The 25,858-nt window shown below is 39.1% G+C and overlaps 1 protein-coding gene across 2 annotated transcripts in view; it reads right to left on the bottom strand.

Moving 5' to 3' along the window:
* LOC149086554 (putative sodium-dependent multivitamin transporter) overlaps positions 1 to 25,858 on the bottom strand; it is a 268,467-nt gene that overhangs the window by 116,084 nt on the left and 126,525 nt on the right. For both annotated transcript variants that reach the window (XM_089256024.1, XM_089256025.1), the window contains exons 5-6: positions 1,513 to 1,667; positions 1,246 to 1,386 (exon numbers count right to left, since the gene is read on the bottom strand). In XM_089256024.1, coding sequence (XP_089112150.1) covers positions 1,246 to 1,386; positions 1,513 to 1,667 — 296 coding nt within the window. The remainder of the gene's footprint in view (positions 1 to 1,245; positions 1,387 to 1,512; positions 1,668 to 25,858) is intronic.

Here is a 25,858-nt window from a genome sequence, read left to right as displayed (position 1 = left end):
CTGTAATAAATTGTGTATTTGTAACAGATATTGAACAGTTCATTTTATTTGATAATTAACTAAGCGCTGTAATTTGAGAGAGAGAGGGGTAACATTAAAACAACATTTAAGTAATATTCTTTAGTCTTCTTTTCTTTCTGTCTTGTATGTTTTTATGATCTCTCTCTTTATATATATATATATATATATCTATGCGTATAATGAAGAGGAGCTTTTCCGTTTTTCTTTTTTGTAATCCTGCGTTCATAACCGAATGTAGTTTTGTAATACTGTATACCAGCGGTTCTCAACCTTTTTTAACTCGCGGAGCAATTTTCAGTATATAATTTGTATGGTGGATCCCTGTTTAACTAGAGGAGTTCTATTTGTGTATAATTTTTATGGCTGACCCCTGTAGACCTCTTTTTTTATTTATCTATCAAATTTTTTCTGATTTTATTTTCCTCGAGTCACCGCGGAGCCCCTGGGAAGTGCACACGGAGCCCCAGTTGAGAACCGCTGCTGTATACAATTCATGAAAATGTGGTTTCGGACAAGCTCCACATTTGTTCCTGTTTTTTTGTTTTCAGGAAAACGTCACATGAGAAGAACTGTTCTTATAAGACCAGAAAACGAAATTGCGTGACCCCGCCTAAGATTCTTTTATATTCCAATTAGGAAAAATTGCAAATGGATGTTGTTCTGGATTGACCAGCATCATCCCATTTCGGTTCCCAAACAAGTTTAAAAAAATCGTATTTTAATCGAATTCATCCATTTTCGATTTATAGCCACTTAACACTACTTCTATCCCCCCCCCCTCCTCCACTGTTTCTGACGCCCCAACCAGCGCCAATAAAAGAATCTTTGTTGCAGAAGATTCTTATTGTCCTGTCTATTCATAGTACATCAGGACATTCCTCATATGACGGGGGTCGTTGAAATTATAGGATATTTTTTCCCCCTCGCATTCAGAAAACCTGCGTTGTAGAATGTTCTGCATTTTTCACTTTCAAAGAGAGCTGAAATTGAGCAATTGTTCTTTGTGGTCATAAAAGATACCACCCCCTCTTAATTATATATTATTTACGATAGAAATGAAGCATGACACTTCCACACATTTAAGAAATGTGAATTTAAAAAAAAAAGTTTTTCTCTGCCCTCTTTCTATACTTCAAAATTCACCACCCTGGGCTATAGCCCGCTTAGTTTCCCCCCCCCTCCCGCCCTAAATATACCACTGCTTATAATAAGTGAAAAGCTTACAGCTGCGATCTTTTCAGAGTACTCAGAGTGAGTAGCCTTTGCACCTGGGTTTGATTCACGCCATTGGTGGTCATACCATACATAAAACCCCCGATCAAAGTGGTAAGCATCGTGAATCTAATTGTAGGATCCGGACGCAAACTGAAAAGAGAATGAATTTTCACTTTTATTGAATAAAATGAAAAACAATTTCTATGTAGACATAATTAAAGTATTGAATGAAACCAATTAAAGTATTTTAAAGAATTATTATTAAAGATAGCATACTCTAAGAAATTTAACCGATCACCAGCTCTTGCAATGTCTATCATATATGTAAATCCTCCAAGATCTAAGGATCCTTTCACAATAACAGACATTAATGCAAACCACATCAATATGGACTGGAAGACATCGGTCCACAGAACTGCTTTCATTCCACCCTGAAAGGTTCACACAAACTTCCTACATATTCTCACATAACTATCCACAATAATGTATAGACAAGAAATAAAATGAAAAAATTCTTGTCATGTAAAGAGAACAGCTCACGTCATTAACACTTCATATGAACATTAAAAACAAGCTATAACAGAAACTGAACAAATGCAATTTGGTTCATTTAAGTTACACATGGGAAATACAATGTATATAAATCCAAAATATGAAGAGAACAAAAGATAGACCCGTTTCAGAACTATGTCATGTTCCTTCTTCAGTAGCTTAGAAAAATGAAAAGATAGAAAAAAAGTGTCAAAAACTCCATTTAACTGAGTTACTCGTTGCTCAGGACAGAGCCAAAATGAAATGACAGGCCACGTGAGAAGTAGGAGGAAGAAAAATGGTGGAGTCAATTACAGACGAGAATATGATAGTTATGATGGTGGAGAAAAAACTTTTTGTAGAAACTGTTGCCAGGTTTTTGAGAAGAGTGGTGTGCTAGTTAGGTCGTTGACCAGTTGGTTAGAGTTTTTATAGGTTTGGAATGATACGCAAAAGTCTTAGTCAAAAGGTGAGAGCATTTCTGAATACTTTTGGCTGATGAAAAGTCGAATTTATGGTAAAAGGTCCAGCAATGTTTTTGTGATAGATGAGCAGTTAGCTCTTGGTTGGTTTCGTATCTTTTATGATCGTTTAAACTGTATTTAAGTTTAGTTATATGATAATCCACATTGGCACGAAATGCTGTAGATTCCCCAGTTGCTGAGTCGGTCAGACAACTGGGGAATCTACAGCATTTCGTGGCAACAGTTTCTACAAAACGTTTTTTCTCCATCATCATAACTATCATATTCTCGTCTGTGATGACTTAACTCGTCATTGACTCTTAATGCAGCTTTATCTGTGATTCACTCATTTTTTTTCTCTTCCTCACGTGGCCTGTCATTTCATTCTGGCTCTTTGTCCTGAATAACGAGCCACTCCCGCTATATGGAGAGAGTTCTTGCTATCTTTCCATTTTTCTAAGCTACTGAAGAAGGAACTTGACATAGTTCCGAAACGAGTCTAGCTGTTGTGCATTTTATACTTTGGGGTTATTTATGTTGTATTTCTCTCATGTGTATTACTCACTCAAAAAATAATATATTTTTATCCTATAGGAAATATTACAATATTTCTTCAAAAATAAATGACAAAAACTATATTGAAATATATTTGTTATTTGAAGTCTTATCTGTTTCACAAAAAAAATATTCTCTTTTACCTTTAATCCTTTCTGTTTTATAGTAGAAATCACTAAACCACCTGCAAAACGTCATATCCTTTTTAAATAAATAGATTCTGGTTCTTTTCCTTCAAACCGAGCACAACTCAGGTCTATCGCCATGAGAAATTTACTACCCATTGAGTTGCGCGGAAGTAAGTGTTGGGTCTAGGTCAGTGTTTCCCAAAGTGGGCGATGGAAAGGGCCAAGGGGGCGATAGAAGCCACGGGTATGACATAGGATCCTATGGGTTCACTTGAGTTGGGGGGCGATGAGGGAAAAATTTATCTGAAGGGGGCGATGGAACAAAAAGTTTGGGAAACTATGGTCTAGGTCAATTCGCCGCAGTGTCAATTTGTCGTGCTGCAAACTCGTCGCGGTACAAATTGTCGCAGACTCATTTCGTCGCGATGTCAATTGGTCGCGACAAATTTGAATTGCTTTAAAATTCATATGTTTGTTGTGATCTTATAAATAGGGTAGCTGATTTAGGCGTAAAAAATGGAAATAATTTTTTTTCTCATTAATTGGAAATGTTTCCCCTTCCCATCTGTTTTAATTTTTAACAAATAAAGGAAAGTACTCATTGAAGTCATCGAGGGACATTGGAACGTACACCAATAGAAGATAATAAATTGGGATCCAATAAATTTTTAAAATTTAATTTTTACCATATAAGCCGCATTTTTGTTGGGATTTCCATTTCTCGCAGTGAGGGGCGTTGGGGAGCTCACCCAAATAATAAATTGAGATCAAATAAATTTTGAAAATTTAGTTTCCATCGTATAGGCCGCGCTTCCCGCTTTCTGTAAGGATTTCAATTTCTTGCATCGAGGGGCGTTGGGAGTGCACATCGAGATAATAAATTGCGATCAATGTGGGCCCCCCCCCCCCCACCAGCACGCGCGACTTCCGTAATTCACTATTAAATGTATCAATGCAGAGAATATATCTTTAAGGAATTTTTTTATCGACAATGTATCTAAGTTTTATGTGTAACAGCTGCAAAAAGTCTTATTTTCAAATTATTTTTTTGTAATGCAATGTACATTTCAAATCACTTTGTATTATCACACCGAAATAATATTCAAACACTACGACCATAAGCACCAGAAACTGGGGGCTGATGCCATTTGAATCCCCGCATTCCAATAACTCATGAATATACAATGCAATGCACCATTTCACCTCCTGAGTACGGGTTTGAGTCCCTTATATACGGAATGAATGGCGATTTTCAGCTCCCCCCCCCCTCCTCCTCAAATGTTTCCTTCATGTCGGCACCTTTGACTGGCCAAGGATGCCGGAAGTGTTTGGAACTTGTGGGTTCTTGTCTTGATCTTGAAGTAGGAAATTTTTATTTCTGAATCATTTCTCTGGGCGCTCATACCCATTCTATAAAGTACCCTAAGCACCCACAGTATCCCTGTCTCTGACACCACTGCAAATGTCATTCGATTTTTGATTTTTTTTTTCAACTCTAAAGGAAAAAGAATGAAATCAGACTTTTAATTAGCCCATTGTATGTAATTTCATGTACACGACACTCATACGGCTCCAGTCAACGATTAGTAAAAATTTCTTCTTACAACACAAGTGAATCAACATTAACAGACAATATAAGATTATCAAGGAAACAGTTATTTTCCGGATATTGTGCTGAGGTGAGCTCGGAAAGAAAAGTCATCACGTCTCCGCCGGGACTCGAACCCAGGCCCTCTTACATACCGGGCAAGCATGCTACCATCTACACCACTGGAGACACATGAATCTGCCTTCCTAATTTCACGCACTGTGAAGTTAAGAGAGGCTACTAATGCCTCTACTTCAGCGCCTCACGACACAGTGCGTGAAATTAGGAAGGCAGATTCATGTGTCTCCAGTGGTGTAGATGGTAGCATGCTTGCCCGGTATGCAAGAGGGCCTGGGTTCGAGTCCCGGCGGAGACGTGATGAGTTTTCTTTCCGAGCTCACCTCAGCACAATATCCGGAAAATAACTGTTCCCTTGATATCTCTGTTTGAGAAAAAAGCCATCTATATCTCCCCAATATAAGATTATATTCAGAGGTATATTTCCTGGGTGGGGTGGGGGTATGCGGGCTTTATCCCAAGAGGACAAGTTCAAGTGAAAGGGTGTAATCAAAATTGAGTAAGTGGTGATCAAGAACATGAATTAGAAAGGAAGAAGGGAGGCAAGGTTTGAATATCCCACAGGTGGGAAAACTATAAATCCGCCTCTGATTATAGCCTACATTTATTAGGATAATTTTAATTTTAAAAACAATTCGTATCGTACATATAAACACTCCACAAAATATCTAAACCTTTATTTATTTTCAGTGCCTTTGAGTAACATTTAATTTAAACACTTATATAACTTGAATATCGAAATAAAAAGCCAGATGATGATTAATAGAATAACAAGTGATGCTATTTGAAACTATCATAATTTTTTTTTTTTTTAAACGATACGTAGGACAAAATTTCAATTTATTGCAATTTAAATTGAATTCAAACAATTTAATTTAAAAAGTACTACATTATTTTTTGTCATCCATATAACCCGTATCTCTCTTTAAGATACAACAAAAAACTCAAAGAAAATTAATAATAAGCTAATTCATTTTCAATTACATTAAAAGTTTTCCTAATTTCGGAACATGAATTATGGTAGAAAAACTTTTAAACACACACGCAAACCAACATATCATTTCTACGTTCGGTTTTGCAATATTCCATGTTTTTACCAACAGAAATAAGTAGACCAAGCACATCAACCTGGTACCAAAAGCTTAGACGCTAATGGAAACTGTGAAAATATTCAAACAAGCCAGCCAAAGATGTGACTGATTATAAACATAAGATTAATGGTTATATTATGTATATCTATGTGACTGACCCATAGTCATCTTTCTTTTTGGTGATTACATGGGTTTTGTCGGTGCTCATCCTGTGGGCAATATAAAAACTTCATCGAATCGTCATTCATAAGCACTGTACATTTCTACACTTGATTTGCACCCAACTCCCTTCGCTGTGAAAAATAGAAATCCCAACAAAAGCGGGAAGTGCGGCTTATACGGTGAAAATTAAATATTAATTTAATTGAATTATTAATTAATTAAATATTTCAGGTCCTTATGGCGATACTGTAATGGTGAATGTTGATAACTCTCGGAGGGGGGGGGGATTGTCGAGCCCATGGGGCAGATAGAAGTTTACAGTTAAATAGAGGGTCTTTGTTTAATTTGGGGAATATGATACAAACCGAAATTTTTCCATATGATATTGAAATTTTGTCACAGCAAAAATCAATTATTTAACATTTCAAATTTTTATAACTGAATTTTCAAATATAATTAAATTTTTATATGCAGTTACAGTTTTAAATGTAATTGATGTATTGTAATTTTAATTTTGATAACCTTTCCGCAATGAAATTATTTTTAGTAAACTGCAAGTACACTTTTGTTCATGTTTCTTATTTCACGTGTAAGACAAAAACATACACACAAGCTCGCGTGGAACATGAACAGTGAAGAATCGAAGGTTCGATGAATTGATTCTGCGATAAATTGACGTCACGACAAATTGACAGGGCGGAAAACTTGTAACGAGACGAATTGGAGCTGCGACAAATTTGTACCATGATCATCTAGTTGCCCAAGGAGTCTGCAGACCATCTTAAAGTTGCTGGGCAAGCCCACTGCACATGGTACCCAAGTGCAACGGAGATTGGAGACCATGCAGCAACTACAGGAGACTGAATGCTGCAACTATCCCTGACAGATATCGCGTTCCGCACATTCAGGACTGTCTCCAGGTGCTACAGGGGAAACAAATATTTTCCACCCTAGATCTCGCAAAAGCTTTTCATTAAATCCCTGTGAGACAAGAGGATATTCCGAAAACAGCCGTAACAACACCATTCGGGCTGTTTGAGAATTCCTCTTCATGCCTTTCGGACTGTCGAATGCAGCTGCAACATTCCAGAGATTCATACGTATGGTGTTGCATGGTTTCACCTTTTGTGTACCGTATTTCGACGATGTTCTCGTGGCATCTACAAACGCTGAAGAGCACAAGGAACATTTGCGCCAAGTATTCAAACGCTTTTCCGAATTTGCAGTTTGCCTCAACGCTACCAAATGTGTTCTGGGGCAACCATCAGTTCGATTTTTGGGTCATATGATCTCTGCAACCGGCATTGCACCTCTTCCAGAGAAGATGTCGGTCAACGCAGAATACCCAAAGCCAGATACAATCAAATAGCTCCAACGATTTTTGGCCCTCCCCAATTTTTATCTTCGTTTCGTTCCAAAAACAACAGAGACGCAGGCACTCCTGCATAAATTTCTCAAGGGTGCCAAGACAAACGATAAGAGGAAGATCGCTTGGACCAAAGAAGCCGATGAAGCATTCCTGAAGTCTAAGCGGGATCTGGCAGATGCAACAACTTTGGCGTTTCCAGTGGCAGGAGCATCTTTGGCTATTGTGATAGATGCTTCCGATGTTGCCATGGGCGCAACTTTGCAACAACGTGTGTCAGGATCTAGGAAGCCACTTGGGTTCTACTCCAAGAAGTTATCTCCTGCACAAAAGAATTACAGTGCCTATGATCGAGAGCTGTTGGCAGCTTACTTTTCTGTCAAATACTTCAGGCACATGGTTGAAGGCCATCCATTCGTCCTGTACACGGATGAAGCCTTTCACATACGCCTTCAGCCAGACAAGTGCTGACAAGTGCTCACCTCGTCAGCTTCGACACCTCGATTTCATTGGTGAGTTTACCACTGACATCCGACACGTCAAGGATGCAAAAAATGTTGTGGCATATGCATTGTCTCGGATATCCAGCAACTACCATGGAGACACCATCTTCCACCGACTTCAAACGAATGGCAGAGGAACAACTCAAAGATGAGGATATTCAGCAACTACTCACTAATCCTTCATCTACTTCCTTGAAGATCCACTCTCTTCCAGTTGATGAGTCAAAGCTTCAGCTGTACTGTGACGTCTCTACAGGTCGCATTCGACCGCTGGTTCCATTCTCGATGCGTAGGGACATCTTTACTGCCTTGTGCATGGACTGTCACATCCTGGAGTGAAGGCCTCTGTGAAACTAGTTCAAGAGCGTTTCGTGTGGCCCGCACTGAAGGCTGACGTGACCAATTGGGCACGTACAGTACCCACAACTTTTAACCGAACGATGGCGATATCTTGCATTCTGAAAGTTGTAGAATGAAGCGGTTTCCACCAAAAATTATGGTTTGTGATATTCTACCCGATTATGTGTAATTCGTCTTGATGAGGGGTAATCTACATATTTATTATTGTTCAAACTTCAAAATTTTCAATGTAAACCCTAATGTTTTCCATCTTATCTGCTTTATCGCATTGCACTTATCCTAAAAATAAAATTTCATCGCCGTAAGTATAAAAATGAGAGAGATATGAGTGGAATGTGTTTGGGGACGCTCTCAACATTGAGAAACTGAATTTCTCAAGGTTGATTGCAGGGGGAAAAAACACACACCAAACAAGTTTCGAACGATAAATACTCCATATGCTACGCGAGTGCTTGGATTTAGCGCTTCTAAAAAATAGTTTCTATTTTATGGAGGTGAAAAACAAACTTTTTTTAATTACTCTTCATTTTAGTGACTTTATATCCGAGATTGAACGAATATTTATACCATAATTATTTCAAATGATGTGTCACAAAGCAATTGTTTGTGACAACAATTTCATCAATTCAGAAAAAAAATATAAGAATTTTCCGTTGGACATTGCAGTATTTTATATTATATTCCAGACTCTGCCACGAAGATGAGCTGGAAGAGATCTCAGCAACGGGATAAGTCCAGTGGCAAAGTTCTGGCGTTCATTCATTCAGTATTTTATATTATAATTTTGTTTCATTTTGCAATTCTTCAATTTTTAATAATGCTAAAAAAATACGGATGAAACGAAATGCCGTGGTTTTAGCAGAGACGACTCCACCAATAGCCACTACCCTAAACTTGGCGCACACTAAGATGATTTACGCTATTGGGAGAACCGTTATTTATTGATTATTATCTTCATGAATATTAACATCAATCTAATTGTATGGTATTAATTTGTGAATTCTTTGCATGTTATTATATTTACCATTTCAGGTCATGAATATTGTGTGAGGAATGCAACAAATTTCTGAAATAGTTAAAAATTTCAAAATTTCGTTGTTTATTTGTTTACTCGAATACTTAAAAAGAAAAAAAAATGTTTGAAAAAAAAACTGGATGGATGACTTATTTATTATATCACCGTATACTTAAAACATTACCCATTTCAGTAAAGTTATGAGCTTCATATTTAAACATTTTCGTCTAATTTCTCATGATAAATTAGACGAAAATGTTTAAATATGAAGCAAATTTATATTCAGTATATGGTCCCTAAAAGTGGTCATTTTCATATAATTGCTCATATCTCACGAAATAGGGGTCAGATTGGAATGAAAATTAAATGTGTTGGGTTTTGAACTGTGCCGATTCGAATGAAGTAAAAATTAATGTATGTTTCTATTCAAAAAAATTTTAAATATGCTTTAATAATTCATAACTCATATTTTAAAAAAACCAAATTCAAAATGAGTAACAAAATTATGTTTGTCCCGTTAGAATCTATCATGTAAAATAAAAATTAATGAGATACCTATATTATTTCAGCAATTATGCTCAAAAACAATGTTTCTGTTTAACATTACGGCACTCGTTTTTAAATAATTTATATTTCACTAACTGTTTGTTCGCAATTGATGAAATTTGGTATTTCGGCATTTCTTAAGATTCTAAATCCAAATATGGAAGAAAAAAATGGGGTTATTATTGAACTTTCAAAAGTTGGATCTTGTTTCACCATCTAGATGGCCCCTTAAAAAAAAATTAACTTAGTACACTTATGGAAGATCTTAAACGAAGAAGAATGCTACCTTTTTTTTTTTTACAATAAATACAACTCAAGATATCGCCATCGTTCGGTTAAAAGTTGTGGGTACTGTACATGCATTAACTGTCAGAAGGCTAAAGTGAGTCGGCATACAAAGATCCCACATGGGGAATTTTCACCACCTGATGCTAGGTTTGAAAACGTCCACATTAATATTGTAGGTCCTTTGCCTCCATCAGAAGGATACAAATATTGCCTCACCTGTGTGGATCGCTTCTCTAAATGGCCTGAAGCTTTCCCTATGCCGGATAGCTCTGCTGACATGACTACTTTTATTGTATCATCGAGAACATGTTGAATCAGCATTATCTTCAGGTCTGAGTCGAGTCACAAAAATCCTCTCGCGCAGTCCCCGCACTTGGCGACTGTTGGCCACAGTCTTTGGTGACCCGCCGCAAAGGTTTGCTATGCTGGATGGGTTGCGCGGTTCGGTTCACCTAGCAGAATCAGCTCAGATCAAGGTGTCCAGTTTGAGTCCTTTTTGTTCAAGGCTCTAACCAAGTTCTTGGGAGCCAATCGCCAGAGCACCACATCATACCATCCAGAAGCAAATGGTCAAGTAGAACGCTTCCATCTAAGTCTTCTATCTACGTTAAGTCTGCTATCAAGGCTCATGCAACTAACCGCTGGGTAACAGTACTTCCTACGATTCTATTGGGCAGGGGCGTAGCCAGAAATTTCGTTCGGGGGGGGGGGACCACTTTCATTTCGGGGGGGGGGGACCAAAGTGACAGAACAATGGATTTGGCCATCTTTTTCCCTTTTTTCGGTCATTTTCTCACATTTCGGGGGGGGGGGGGGGGCTACGCCCTTGCTATTGGGTTTTCGAGCTGCTTGGAAGGAGGACTTGCAAGCTACATACGCGGAAATGGTGTATGGTGCACCTACACGACTTGCAGGAGAGTTTTTCGTACCTAGTCATAATCACCCAGATCCATTAAGCTTTGTTGATCAGTTAAACACCACCACGGAAAATTTAAGCCCAAGACAGACTGTTTGCCACTGAAAACGCGCTGTTTTTGTCAGCAAGGACCTGTTGTCTTGCTCATATGTTTTCCTCCGCACGGACAGAGTGAAGAAAGGTCTAGAAACTCCGTCCGAGGGACCTTACCAGGTGCTGTCAAGATCGGAGAAGTCTTCCAAATACTAATAAAAGGTCGACCAGTATCTGTAAGCATAGACAGAGTCAAACCGGCTTACATCTGCGGTGATAACCTGCCCTTCAATGCCCACAAGCCTTCCGATGATCAAAAAGCAAAAACAACTTCAAAGCATCAGCAAGCAACAACAACAACAATTTCCAAGCATCATTAGGCAACAACTTCAAAAAGTCAACAAACTCACAGTGACAAGGACCAACCTTTTATGACCACCCGCTCGGGCAGACGGGTCAGGTTCACCCTGCAGTTACCCTGCAAGTGTAGTTCTCTCGCTATCGCTGGCGGGGGGGACGGGGACTACCTGTTGAGAATAAGTCAAAGCCGATCTCAGGATCAAAGTCGTCAAGTATACAGTTAGTTGGTTTTGGAACGCGCTGATGAATGGCCGCGCTTGTTGTTGAGAGAGAAAAGTTTTTTTATATTTATTTACTATGTGCAGTCCTGCCGTATACACTTTACGTCGTTTCAAGTATAAAGGTAAGCCAACAACCACAATACTCATTCAATCGTTGGGCCATTACCTCCCAGAAAAAATAATTTTATGGCTTGAATGCCACAATATAAAACTGTTTATTGATAATCCTGAAAATGCCACAAATATACACATGCAATGAAGCATTGTTCCGCTGCTATTGTTGTGTGTGGAAAATTTTCAAAAAACCATCCCACCGAAACTTGTTTCTCAAAAATTGAAATGTAGTAATTGCATGGAAGAGCACGCCGCAAGTGACAGATCATGCGATTTCTTTAAACAGGAACAAAAAAAATTTTGGATTTCAAGTGTGGCAATCGAATCACATTGGCCAATGCACGTAGGATTTGTGGAAATCGAAAAAATTCTCAAAGAGCGGAATTATCATCGATACAGCAAAGCAACATTCCAGATACGTCAAATTGGATCACCAAAGCTGAGATCACAGACATGTTTACCAAGTTGCGTGACGATTTAGGTCTGAATAACGAGAATTCACCGATCACAAAAATTTCTGCTCGTTTATAACTAAAAGTGAACTTAATGAACTGTTTGAATCACATTGAAGTCTGAAATTGCTACAAATATGAAAGTGATGATTGAATCGTGTGTGGGCAAAATTCGGAACTTACACGATAATCTCACTCCACCAAGGTAAAAAATATAATAAGTATGATTCCCCCTACTGTAGGTACTTCTACTTCGTCGACCCAGAATATTGTTAGTTCAAAGAACTTGAATAACACTGTCTATAGTATGGGCGTTTCAGATGGAGTTGGGTCTCAAAGTGAACAGTAAGTGGACAAAAACTGTACGATTATGACCGGAGTCTCTCTCAGAGGAGGTCGGGAGCAAAAAAGGTGACAACAGGACATTTATATGTTGTAAAAACTTAAATTTCTCGACATTTTCACTTCAACTAAAACGCCAAATGTTTGGTAAATGATCATTTCTATACATTGAATCCATGTAATTATTGTGGATTACAAAAATGTATTGCTGTAATAGTTTTCATTGCATATTGTCATTTAAAAAGCTCTAAACTTTGATGATAGACTGTATAACAGGATGAAACCAGATGCTTGGTCAGCCGGGGCAAGCACACATTTAGGCGCTCTTCCAATGTTGAGGAGAGTTTGAAGTGTGAAATTTGCGCCCCCTTTGGTCCAGCACCCGGGTCAACAGAACTCCAAAGTTGCTGCCCTGCCTAAAATAGTTGAGAAAAAACACCCCTTCAAAACACTAAATAGGCAATCAGCAGCAATGTCGACAGCTTGCCGCGACGCCCTTGACAAAGGTTGGTGATGCCCCTAAGAGTTGTGACGCATGGTTTGACAAACATTGATATACAGTATTTCGGTTCTTTTCTTTTAGACAACTTTTAAAGAGTTGGACTCTCTTTCTATATCTGCTTTACTTTGATATGAAAAACAAAAGAAAAAACTTTTTCAAAAAAAGTGAAAAGTTACGTTTTTTCTTTTAAATTTTCAGGAGAATAATATAAGAATACTCAAGATTTAAGCAACGGTGATATAAGCGGTGTAATGCGAATTAAGGCCCCTTTACACGTACAATCTTCCCCGCATGCGCGGAGCGGGACGTTCTTACGCGAAGGATTGGAGGGCGGTTAGGAATGCGGCGATCCAGAGCGCGCTGTTAAAAAGAGACACATTCTTGCGCGCGCTCTTTCCTGCACGAAAGAAGCCCCCTCCAGAATTGTGTGTGTAAAGGGAAGCGTGTGGCGAAATTCATACGCTTTTGCGTGGCGTGTGGACTTTCGAGGAAGCACAACACTCCACGTTCCTCCCTGGCAAAAGTTTTTTCCCTGTTGGCAGATCGAAATCGGCTGTCGTTTGCGTGGAAAAAATATAGATTTCAAAAGCTTATTATATATTACTACGTGGATTATTCGTTTTTAAAAATAATTTCAATAATTATTAATTGAAATAATTTAATTTCTGTAATTAGCTAACTACATTTTCTGAATTTAATTGTTTATATACTTAATATTATAATTTACCGAATTATTTTCCTTCCATCAATTATTGACTCTGTGTGTAGCCGATGTTCTTTTAATACTACCAGCCAGAAAAATAGATAAAAATTATTACATTGAAACCTCACTACAACAATTCTCGATATAATGATAAATCTTTCTACAATGATATATCTTCAAATATTTTTTGGAAATGTCTATACTCTAATGTTAAACCGCTGCCTCCGGATATAACGATAATCTCTCTACAACAATATTTTTTTCTTGGTCCACTGAGTATCGTTATATCGAGGTTTCACTGCACTTTTTTGAAATTATGGTATTATTTCGTAGGGCTTTATTTCAGATATTTTAAAGAAATTTTTGATAAATTTCTCTCGGTTGAATTCATATCCTCAAAAAATCATTTCAGTTTAATGTTGTCGAGCATAAGAAGTTCATAACAATACAAAAAATAACATAAATTGAAGCATAATTTTTTTCAAATTTTTAACTACTATATACACTTATTCTTATCCGTATAAAACATTCCGTTGTGTCATGCTATGACAATAAAATTAAAATTGCGAATAGCAATACGTTTTTAGTTGGATATCATTCATGATATTGGATGGTTTTTTGGTTTTAAATAAAATCGGCGATAATCTTATAACACGAAACATCATTTTTACTTGGTATTTTGAACATCACTTGACCTTGGGCATCTTTTGTGATCTTATCATGGAAAAGTACAGCACATTGTCCACTGAACACCTGCTATGAATGAAGAGTTGGCTGGATCTAATGATAGGGGGCTTCTTTTCAAACAGCACTATTGTTAACTTTCAGACATTCAGATAATGGAAGTTTTTTTAAGCAACCTCAAATCCCTATTAATTTTTTTTCTAGTATGTTGAAGTCAAATTTATACTATCAAATCAGATGTTCTTAACCTTTTTAGCAGCGACTTAAAAACATCAACTTTGTGTGCCCCAGATATATTTCCAATTTTAAAAATATGCGTATTGAATAAATTTCTAATTAATAAAATGTTTTTTTTTTTTAATTTCTGTAGCCAGTGGTAGGCGTCTTAACTGGTGAGTGAACAGGAATGGAACCAGTGCCAAATCAAAAAAGCGGCTTCAAGTTATTGAAAGGCTTTCATCTATTCTGAAATTATTTCTTTTTTCAATTCTGGATTTTTATTAATTTCTTTCATCAATTCTCGCATTATTTTGCATTAATTATGCGTACATATTTCTATCGTTAATTTCAAATTTTGAAACTGATCTTTTTAACTGAAAAAATACTTTTTTCTATTAAAAAAACAATTATATTCTTATTTTCTTTAAAAAGAAATTATAGGTTAAGAGCCCCTAGTTAAACTATTTAAAATTTTTCCCACAGCCTGAGGGTGAATGTAAGCTTGCGAAGTTATCAAAATAATAATAGTAATTTAACATATCTATAAATCTGATATAATAATGTTAGTAGATAAAGGAACCAATCAAAGTTCGAAAATTATTACAATAACCTAATAAATGTAATTACAGCACTTGAAACTAATTTATCATGTCTTTAAAAAAACAATTCGTTGGAAAAAGAGAGAAAAATTGTCAAAAGACTATGAAAAAAATTTTCAATAAATATTATCGCTGAAAAAAATTATTTATATTGTATACATCTCTTTTTTTTTGAACGATAATGAAGGAAGACGAGGGATTCGCACCGTATTTGCCCGTAGGGTGGGTTTGCCTTTAGATGTACGATTTTGATTTCGCGATTGAACTCTGGAATGACCAGTTCCTGCGCGCATTCCTAACCTCACATTTTTTTCGCCTACGCACACTCTTGAAGGCGGTTCTGAAGTTGTTTACAGCTATCGCGCGTGCAAAAGCGTACGTATAAAGGGGCCTTTACAGTAATTTAAATGTTATTTATATAACATGATTTTGAATAATTAAATGTTGTGGGTAATTTTTTCAAGAATTATTATACAACAAACAAAATACAATTGAAACTTGAATTTTTGTGATATTTTCTTTGAGGTCTGTGGGGCGGGGGTCATTTTCAAAGAGTACGATTTTCACCCTGAAGTCCCATTTACACGAGGCAAGTGCTTTAGTTGGTAACTTAATTTTTAGTTGCCAAGTACGATACAATGTACGCAGACGATAAGGGCCATTTACACGGCTTTAGTTGGCAAGTGCACAAATGATTTAGTTGGTAAGTGAAAACCAACAGTTCTATTTTTTCCGGTTAAGTAGACCTATGCGCATGCGCCAGTGGGCGTGACCTGCCACTCTTGGAGGGGTCTTTTTGCTCTCTCACGGAGGGGTTTATTTTGATCTCAAGCGTGAACCTGTTCATACTCCGTTGTCTCCCGAAGTTTATTCCACGGAAATATTGGATGGTGAGGTGGCCAGAGGACAAGCTTCAAGTTTGTTGAAAAATATCTTCGCCATGAATGTTTGTTGAACTATTGAAATGAAAATTACCTTAACAAACAAGATAAAAATTATTCGATGTTGGAAAAAGCTATGGAATATTCTGTCGACGTGATGTCAGAAGTTGAAAAAAATTGAAGATTCAAAAATATATATCAGGTGGGGATGATTTATATATTAAAAACTGGGGGGGGGGGGGGGTTTCAAATATTTCTCTCGTCCAGAACGAATTTGCTGCCATCAGTTGTAAAAATACATGATCAAATATTTAACATAAAGATGTCATCTCTATAGATTAAATTAAAAAATAATGATTTCGAAAATTAGGAAATAATTGTTGTTTAATGAATTTTTATTATTTTAACCCTTAGAATTTCCTACGAATGCCAAGAATCTTCTCCCGTATTTTCGGCTTACATAATTCATAATTTATCTCCTCTTCAACTTCGATTAAAATATCATATAATCGATATTTACAACTTTCGAGATTAATTTCTCAAGATGGAAGTGCTGCCTCAGAAAGGATAGGAATCAGAGTGAGGCGGGACATATTTCGAAAGAAGAGTCGAAATCTGAAGATAATAAAAAATTTGAGGTAAATACTGGGAAGGTGGGGACCACTAAGGTGGAGAGCCCCAATGTAAGTGAGAGTGAAGAACAGGGTGTTGAAAATGATGCCAGTGAGGAGGCCCCGGTGGCGAAATTAGCTAGCAATGTCCCTGTAAAAGGGAGCTGGGTTCCCCCGTTGATGATAACTGATTACGGTGTTTGGGGCGTGCTGGTGAGGAAGCTGAATGACATTTGTGAGGGAAAATTCAGGGCAAGAGCTGTGGCGCAGGGAGTAAACGTAATATGCCAAAATATGAGGGATTTTGTCGCAGTCAAGGATTTTCCAGTTAAAGAGGACTACAAATTAAGTACATATCCGACTAAAGATGAGAGAAATTTGAAAGTTGTCATTAAGAAATTGGAGAGGAATATAAGAAAGGAGGATTTGGAAGAGGCTCTGGGTGACCTCGGTTTTGAGATGGTAAAATTGTCCCAGTTATACTTAATGATGATAAATGGGGGGATTAAGGCAAGGACCCCTGCCCATATGGTTGGTTGAACTCTCGCGAACCCCCAAAAGTAGGGAGATTTTTGAAATCAAATGGCTGAACTTCCTCAATGTAGCCCTACAGGGGTAGAGGGAAAAGCCCCCAATGCTTTCGATGCCAGTCATGGTTCCACACGGCCGATTTTTGTTTTCGGGATCCCTGGTGCGTTAAATGTGCGGAGCCCCATTATTCACCTGACTGTAATACCCGTAAGGGGGTAGATCCAGCCAAACGTGCGAACTGTGGTGGGCCACATACTGCTAATTTTGGAGGGTGTCCGAGGGGCCCTGGGCCTATGAAAATCCGGATTTCTCCAAAAATGAAGATTCATGAGAGAAACGATAACGTAATTAAAGTGCCCTGTACGGGTCCTATGGCCAGGGCCCCATTCAGTTCCTCGAATTTGTCTTTTCTCCTCATTTTTATGGCAACCTGAGAAGAAGAGCAATTCCTTTGTCCAGTATATCCGAAATCCCATCACCCTCCTTGTCAAACCACTTAATAGACAATGGAAGACAGCAACCGCTAGTCCAGCCGAACCGTCATCAGGGTGTTCAAACCTTTCCAATAGATGATGGCAGCTTCCCGGTTACCCCAACCATCGAAAAAAATGTGGAATTTCTCGGTTGAAAAAACCACCGTCAGCGGTTACGGTTTATCTGTGAGTTGACAGAATAAAACTATAGATGATGCCTCCCAACCTCAACCGCCTGCAACCGCGCCGTAGTCAGGTTCCGGCCTAAGATGAAGGCAGAGAGAGAAAAAAATTTCGTTGAGTCTTTTTTGACGACGGCCCAAGAAATTTTTATAGAGTTTTAAAGGCTGAGTAGGTTTCATTGTATGTAATAATAATAACGTGATTCTCACGTATTCCCAAGGGATCAGCATGATCCGTCCAGGGAATTTGTTAGTGTTAGTAAACATCCATGCCCGAACCGGGATTCGAACCCAGACCTGCACAGTGAGAAGCTAGTTCCCTAACCAGTAGTTTAGGGAACGACTGCTAGTAGTTTAAATAATTTTAATTTCTTAAATTTTCTTTTTTAAATTGTAGTTGTATTAGACAAACGCGGTTGCCGTTTATTTTATTGGCCCTCGGGGGTGCTTAAGGAAGGGAGCGAGTGGAGTTTTGGTTTTAAAATGGAGTTTTTATATTGGATCTAAGTATTTTAAATTAGTCTTATTTTAGTTAAGTTACTGCTTATTGTGTGCTCTGGTACCGGCTGGGACTCTTATGCGGCTGGGACGAGATTTCTGATGATGAAAGCACCCAACAAGGTGCTAGAAGTGGTCATAAAGGCCTATGCGGATTACCTGAGTGTTCGCGATACCTCCCATAAATTACGTGTCGCGCCCAGCATGTATTGAGTTTTCCCTGGCCATGCCAAAATTTTTCTTTCTCATTCTATGGACACACACTACACGACTAAACTTCCATGCACAGTCTTGTCTTTTATTTTCTTCATATGCCCCAAAGGGCAGCTCTTAAGTTGGCTGTTTGCCCCGAAGGGGCAAGGTACCAACGAAAACATTAAAGTCCGGTCTGGTAGATAGAATTATGGTGTTATTTTTCAAAGTTCAGAAATTAGTAGGAGAAGAATGGTTTTTTTTTATAAGAATATTTTAGAATTTTTTTGAGAAGATTTTAGAATTTTTTTGAGGAGATTTTAGAATTTTTTTGAGAAGATTTTAGAATTTTTTTGAGAAGATTTTTTTCATTTTTTTGTAGAAAAAGATGAGTGAAAGGAAATTAATAAAAGTTGAGAAGTTCCGAATAAATAAAATTTCCTGGAATAAAATAAACAGGCATAGAAGTGAAAATTTGAAAAAAAAGTAGGAAAAATAGGAACACCACCGACAAAAAATAGGAAAAAAATGGAATTCCCTAATTATCGTGGCATTTAAAAATGTTGTGTTATTGAGATTCACACCTTATATATTTCAACTATAGTATTATCTATTGATATTTCAAGAAACTCAATCACACACACGCACACACTCTCTCTTCCCCCTAATAAATTTAAAAATCTTTCATTTCCACAGAATGTGGGATAAAAAAAATGCAAATGGCAGAACTAAAAATAAAAAAAAATTAATCGAATTTCTACTGCTACTTGAAAAGTCCACTTAATGATCTTTTGATTCATTCCCCCCCCCCCTGCTTTCGAAGAAAGAAAATCTGTCTAGGTGCCATAGAAATGTAGAGCATGCATTCTTAACCCATTGCCTACAGGCCGAATGTGGCCCCAGAGTCATCTGTTGTGGCCCACATTTTCAAACCTAATTTTGTAAAAATGAACTAAGTGATACACTTCCAGATAGTTCAAGAGGCCCTGCGGCAGTTTCAGGTCATTCAAGTGGCTCGCATCACATTTACAGATCACCACGGCACAGTTCCAGATTACTCAAGTTACCCGAGCTGCTGTTCCACCTCACTCAAGTGAGCTGTGGCCCATTCCTAGATCACTTGAGTGACCTGCAACACTGTTTACCAACACTTGAGTGACCTGCAACACTGTTTACCAACACTTGAGTGACCTGCAACACTGTTTACCAACACTTGAGTGACCTGCAACACTGTTTACCAACACTTAAGTGACTCACGGCAGAGTTCCAGACCACTCCAAGTGACCCGAGGTACATTTACATGTCATTCAAGTAACCCATGGCACATTTACATGTCATTCGAGTGACACCACGGGACATTTCCTGATCATTAAATATTTTGCAGCATATTTAGAGATCACCGTGGCACAGTTCCGGAACACTCAATGGACCCATGAAACTTTTAAAGATCACTCAATAACCTGCACCACAGTTCCACATTCTTTCAGTGTGCTGCGGTACATTCCCAGATCATTTAGGTGACCCGCGGAAAATTTACCAATCACGTGCAACACAGTTCCAGAGTACTCAATTGACCCAGACATATTTACAGGTCAGCTTAAGTGACCCGAGACACATTTCAAAATCAATGAAATTGCCCACACGCTACTGAATGTTGAAACACCCTTGATGTAACAACTCCTGGAGTTACATTACATCCAAAGGATAGAATGATTAGAATGGCCCACATATGTTCACGAATGAACATATCGTCAATAGCATACGCACGAACATTTTTTTTTTTTTTTTCGAACAGAGCACAACTCAGGTCTATTGCCATAGGCAATTTACTACCTAGTGAGTTGTGCCGGAAGTGTAAGTGCGTGTACCTAACAGTCTGAGTGCGTATCTAGTGTTGTGTATGATTTTTCAGTGCTGCCATCTATATCTCAGAAGTGAAGTGAGTGATGTGTAGTGACTGAATATTTGTACTGTTTGTAGGACTGCTGCTCTCTGTGGCGAGACTTTTTAACGGGGAGATCGGCTCGCATTTGTGCCTCGAAGTTGGGAACCACAGAAAACCAACTTCAGCCGACCACACGCACGAACCTAGTATGCCTTAAAACAAACATGCTAACCCATGACCCTCGGAGTCATCTCACGTGGCCCAGGACAAATAACAAAACCACGCAAGTGGCCCACCAACGATCATCAAATCATTTAAGTGGGACACATTTCCAGAATACTTCAGTGGCTTGCGACACATTTGCAGATCATTCAAGCTGCCAATAGCATATATCCAGATCAGCTAAGTGACCCCAAGCACATTTACAAATCACTTGAGCGACCTGCAGCAAACCCCAGTTCACTTAAGTGGCATGTAGTTCAGTTGCAGATGTGCAGATTATTGTAAGTGACTGGAGGCACATTCGGCACATGAGTGGCTCACAGCACACAGATCACCTAATGGTCTGCGATACATTAACAATACTTGGTGGCGCTCTTGACACTTTTCCAGGCCACTCAAGTGGCCCACCGCGCACTTTCAGATTATCCAAGTGACTTGCGGCACATTTGATCATTTTTGTCGCACCACGGTCATTTTCTGCACGCGAGGGCTAATCAGACCGGGACCTACAATTTATTGCCGATTCCGAACGGCAGGCTTGTTTTTTATACTCGTCGAGAGGTTGGTGCACTAACCCCTCGATGGGGGACTTCCTGCGGTAGCAATTTTTTGCTGCGGTCAAGTCGCCGTTTTGTTTGTTGTACCCCTGTGTCAGGAAAGTTTTCTGACAAGGACGACTTGTGACTTGCGGCACATTACCAGATGACTCATACGGCTCGCGGCACACTTTCAGACCACCTGAATGACTCGCGGTACATTTCAACTTAACTCAACCTTTTGAAGTGTGCGGGGCTACTTCATTAATTTGAAAACGTGTCGCGGGCCACTTAATTAAATGATCTAGAACAGCGCCAAAGGTTATAAGTGTGATCTGTAAATGTGCCGCGGGTCACTCAAATAATCTGGGAATGCGCCGCGAGCCACTTGAGTGATACCTGTAAGCCACATAGGTAACCCTTGAGCCACGGTAAACACTTGGCCTATGCGGATCAAATGTGGCACTGGGGATTCTGTTGCGGCCTGTCCTTCTCAAACCTAATTTTGTACAAATGAACCAAGCTGCACATTCAAGGATCGCTCAAGTGACCCGTGGCACAATTCCAGACCACTTAAGTGACCCGTGGCACAATTCCAGACCATTTAAGCGATCCGTGACACATTTAGAGATCCCTTGAATAACATGTGACACAGTTTTAGAGCATTGGTGCGGCCACCAGTGCGGTTCTACATCACTCAAGTTACCCGCGGCACATTCCCAGATTACTCGAGTGATCCGCGGCATAATCACGGATCACTTGTATGACGCGCGGCACAGGTTCAGAGCATTTAAGCGGCTCGCGACACATTTTCAGATCACTTAGATCCGCTAAGTATTTAGAAATCATTAAAGTGGCTCTGTAGGGAGAATATTAGTTCAGGTGCCCACAAACTAGTGAAAGTTTTACTCGTTTTTGGAGCACCGAGTAAGATGCCATTAAGAATATTTCATATTTTTCTAAAGGGTGGTTGATGACGTAAGCGTATCCAACTCTCTCCCCCCCCCCATCAAAAGTCAGCAAATCGGAATCCCCACTGATGCTGACGTAATACTTGAATGACCCTGAACATAAAGACACCCGAAAGTTATTTTCTGAAGGTTAAAAAAAACTGGGTTCAGCTAGAGGCTAATCGGCTCGTCTCTCCCCACCCCCTCCTGTAAAATCAGACAAGATGTATCCCGTTAAGTCGGGCTTTCCTAGGAGCAGGTTTTCTGTGCCGCGAGCAACGTGAATCACCCAGCGCGACACGCCGTCCACTCACCAATAAGAAAAGCAGTACGACTGTTTTCCTACAGAGCGCAATACGGCTCACGACAGCGCAAAGCTGCATTACGACAGCGCTTTACGTAGGGCGTGATGGTGGACTGCTTCTGGAGGAGTTAAATGCGTCGTGTGCCGCGCGTTTCACCGATCTTCTCTTCATTTTTTGTGTTCTCTTTCCCTTCCCTTCAAACCGGAGCATGCAGATAACAGAGTAGCTGACGCCAGGGTAATATAATACACTCATTGCCATAAAAATTTGCGCACCAAAAAATAATTGTGGGATCGAAACGAAAGTTGGCCTGAAGGTACATGTCGGGCAGATATGCAAATGATTAGAAATGCAGCGTGATTGCGCATTGCGTAATGCCACTAGAGGGCGTTGAACTTCGTTCTCCTTGGAGTATAAAACAGGTAAGCAGAGCTTGCTGGAGTGTATTTAATCGTTTGCAAAGGAAATGCTGAGGTAGACATGTCGTTACACCGCCGTCGAAGACCATATGAGCAGTTGTCAGAGTTCGATAGGGGAAGAATCATCGGGATGATGGAAGCTGGGTGGTCAGCTCGGCGAGTAGGCCGTTCTGATTTTACTGTGAGGTGGTGTTGGGACCAGTGGACAGAAGAGACGTCATTTACACGGCGACCAGGTTCAGGACGCCCTCGACAGACCAGTCGTCGAGAAGACCGTCACATCATCCGAAACGCACGCGTAGAGCCAACTGCCTCATTGGCCGCTATCCAGACACAGGCAGCAGCTTCACTACAGGCCCCTGTGTCTTCCCGAAACATCGCAAGGCGCCTGGCTGAAGGACATCTGGTATCGCGGCGCCCATTACGTGTGCTGCCAATGACACCGACCCACCAACGCCTCCGTTTGGAGTGGTGTCGAGCTCGACGGGATTGGACTGCAACGGAATGGAACCAGGTCGTCTTCAGCGACGAATCGAGATTCAACTTGAGCAGTGATGACAATCGTGTTCGTGTGGGGAGGCCCCGTGGTGAACGCTTCAATCCTGCCTTCGCTTTACAGCGACACACCGCTCCCACAGCTGGTGTCATGGTATGGGGTGCCATTGCTTACGATACACGGTCACCCCTAATATTGATCCATGGCACAATGACAGCCCAGTGGTACGTCCATAACATCCTTCAGCCACATGTGTTGCCACTCATGGCAGGGCTCCCAGGAGCCATTTTTCAACAAGACAATGCTAGGCCACACACAGCAAGGATGTCACAAGACTGCCTCCGCCACATTACCACCCTCTCCTGGCCTGCTCTATCCCCAGATTTGTCACCAATCGAGCATATCTGGGATCATTTGGGACGGCAAGTTGGACACCCTACGAGGTTGGTCGAACTAGAGGCGCATTTACAGCAACTGTGGAACGAAATGTCTCAAGACATCATACGGAACTTGTATGCCTCAATGCCCGCTCGTATCGCATCGCGCATTCGCGCTAGAGGGGTCCAACAGAGTACTAAAACTTCTGTTCATCTGTACTTTTTTCTGCAATAAATGATCCCTTTTCTTGGATTTTCTACTCGCTTACTTATATCAACGTAGTACTTACATGTGTAAAATTTCGTTTCATTTTGGCGACGACTTCTGGGTGAGCAAATTTTTTATGGCAATGAGTGTATATAGCCGTCCTGAGCTGATTCGCCACGCTTGCAAAACACAAATGCGTAGCGTGATTATGCAACACATTTCTGCCGAAGCGAAATGATCCAGTTCGGTTCACGCGGCGCAAAAAGCCTGCTCCTAGGAAAACCCGGCTTTTGGGATGAACGCTTGTTAAGGGATCCCGGGAGAGAAACCTATACTTAAAAACCTAAATTTTTTTTCTCTCATGGAATATCTCCTGTGAGCCTGTCCCCCCCCCCACCGGCTTTTTGGCCTTCTTATTAACGGCAACCAATCTCGGAAACGGATTCGCTTTCCCACTGGACTTCAGTTTTTAACACTTTAGACTACGTCGCAGGGGCGAAAAGATACGCTTATCGTCGTCCCCCTACTTCAGTGGAACTGTAACTTTTTTTCTTTTTTCTCTTCTTTTTCAGTAGCGAGTGATGTGAATAAAACATCAAAAAGGGAGGGAAAGTAGTGCTATTTTGCGGTTTCTCGGAATTTTCGTAGTGAGATATTGGCTGTAAACAAAAGAAGGGAGGGATAAAATAGGAATAGTAGGAGAGAATTGGGGTAAAAAAGACGATTGCGGCGAAAGTAGGAAAATAGGAGGACATTTAAAAAAAGTAGGAAAATAGGAGCGCTGCGAGGTCTGCGTTATATCCTCCAAAACCTGTGGTATACGTGTATATTGACATCGGCGATCGAAGCCACGACGAAGTGCTAGCATGTTCATTACTGAAGTAAGAATTATTTTACTGCTATCGAACTATATAAGAAAAGTGTTTAGAGATATTATTTTTTTGCTCGGTAAATGTGCGTTATTTAAAAATATAAATGGACATGATGTCACGCAATCAATAGGGCAGTGGATCTCACTTGGTAATGCTGAAAAATATCAAATAGCCCATGTATATTTTGGAATGTATTGAAAATATCTACGTGGCGAATGAAACATGAATCTGCAATTACGATAATATCAGATTGAAATTTTACATTCTATGTTTTTTGCTATATTAATTTTTTTAAATGAAAAATTATGTCTAAATAAATTGAGCATGTGTGTAAATAATTTGAATATTGTTGGCACAATAAAACTTGTGCTTGGAGATGACTATGCTATAAATAATCGCTTATAAATAAGGAAATTGAAAATTTGTGTTTTAGATCAACCTCCCGTCAATGCACAAAGTAACTAATAAGCTACGATTCATTGATAATAAATTATAGCACCTAAATGACAAAAATTTTAATTATTTTTTTGTGATGAGTAATGGTGAAATTGAAATAAAGCACAATAAAAATTGGCAGTAATGCTAAATATTAAATTTTGTAAAACTCATTCACTAAATTTAGTGTAAAGGATTAAACTTTAGATTTGATATTTTGAACTGTTCAAATGAACAATATTGTAACACTTAGTGGAAGTAAAATTTTCAGAAAAAAATCATGTGCCACTTCTTGAAAAATTGCACTCTGTAACTCGCTCTGAGATGAAGAATATTTAATAAGGAATCATTATATTGTTTTGTTGATATAAAAAATGAAATTCGTACAATGAGACTAAAAAACAAAGTTGGAATTTCAGGCACAGTTTTTAGTGTTGTGGTATATACATTATAATGAGAGGAAGCAGATTAGTGTTTGAAACATATTACTACTTCAGTATTTGAGTTATGGCCTTGCTGTGTGTGTTCAAATTTAATTTTTTGCCAAAAATTGTTTTTGATTTTGTGTGTATGGGTAAACACAGAAAAAAAATTTCCATGTCGAATATTTAAGAACTTTAAAATATAACATTTTGAGATGTTATGGAACTGAAACTTGTAACAAGCATTTATTTTTAACGATGTTGTTAGTAAACAGCTGATATATATATATTGTATATACATTTGTGA

The sequence above is a fragment of the Pholcus phalangioides genome, unplaced genomic scaffold (genome assembly GCF_987345545.1).
Source record: "Pholcus phalangioides strain wild (caught in Gottingen) unplaced genomic scaffold, Ppha-v1.0 ptg000004l_1, whole genome shotgun sequence".
NCBI lineage: Eukaryota > Metazoa > Arthropoda > Arachnida > Araneae > Pholcidae > Pholcus > Pholcus phalangioides.
This window is presented reverse-complemented; position numbering and strand designations above follow the sequence as displayed.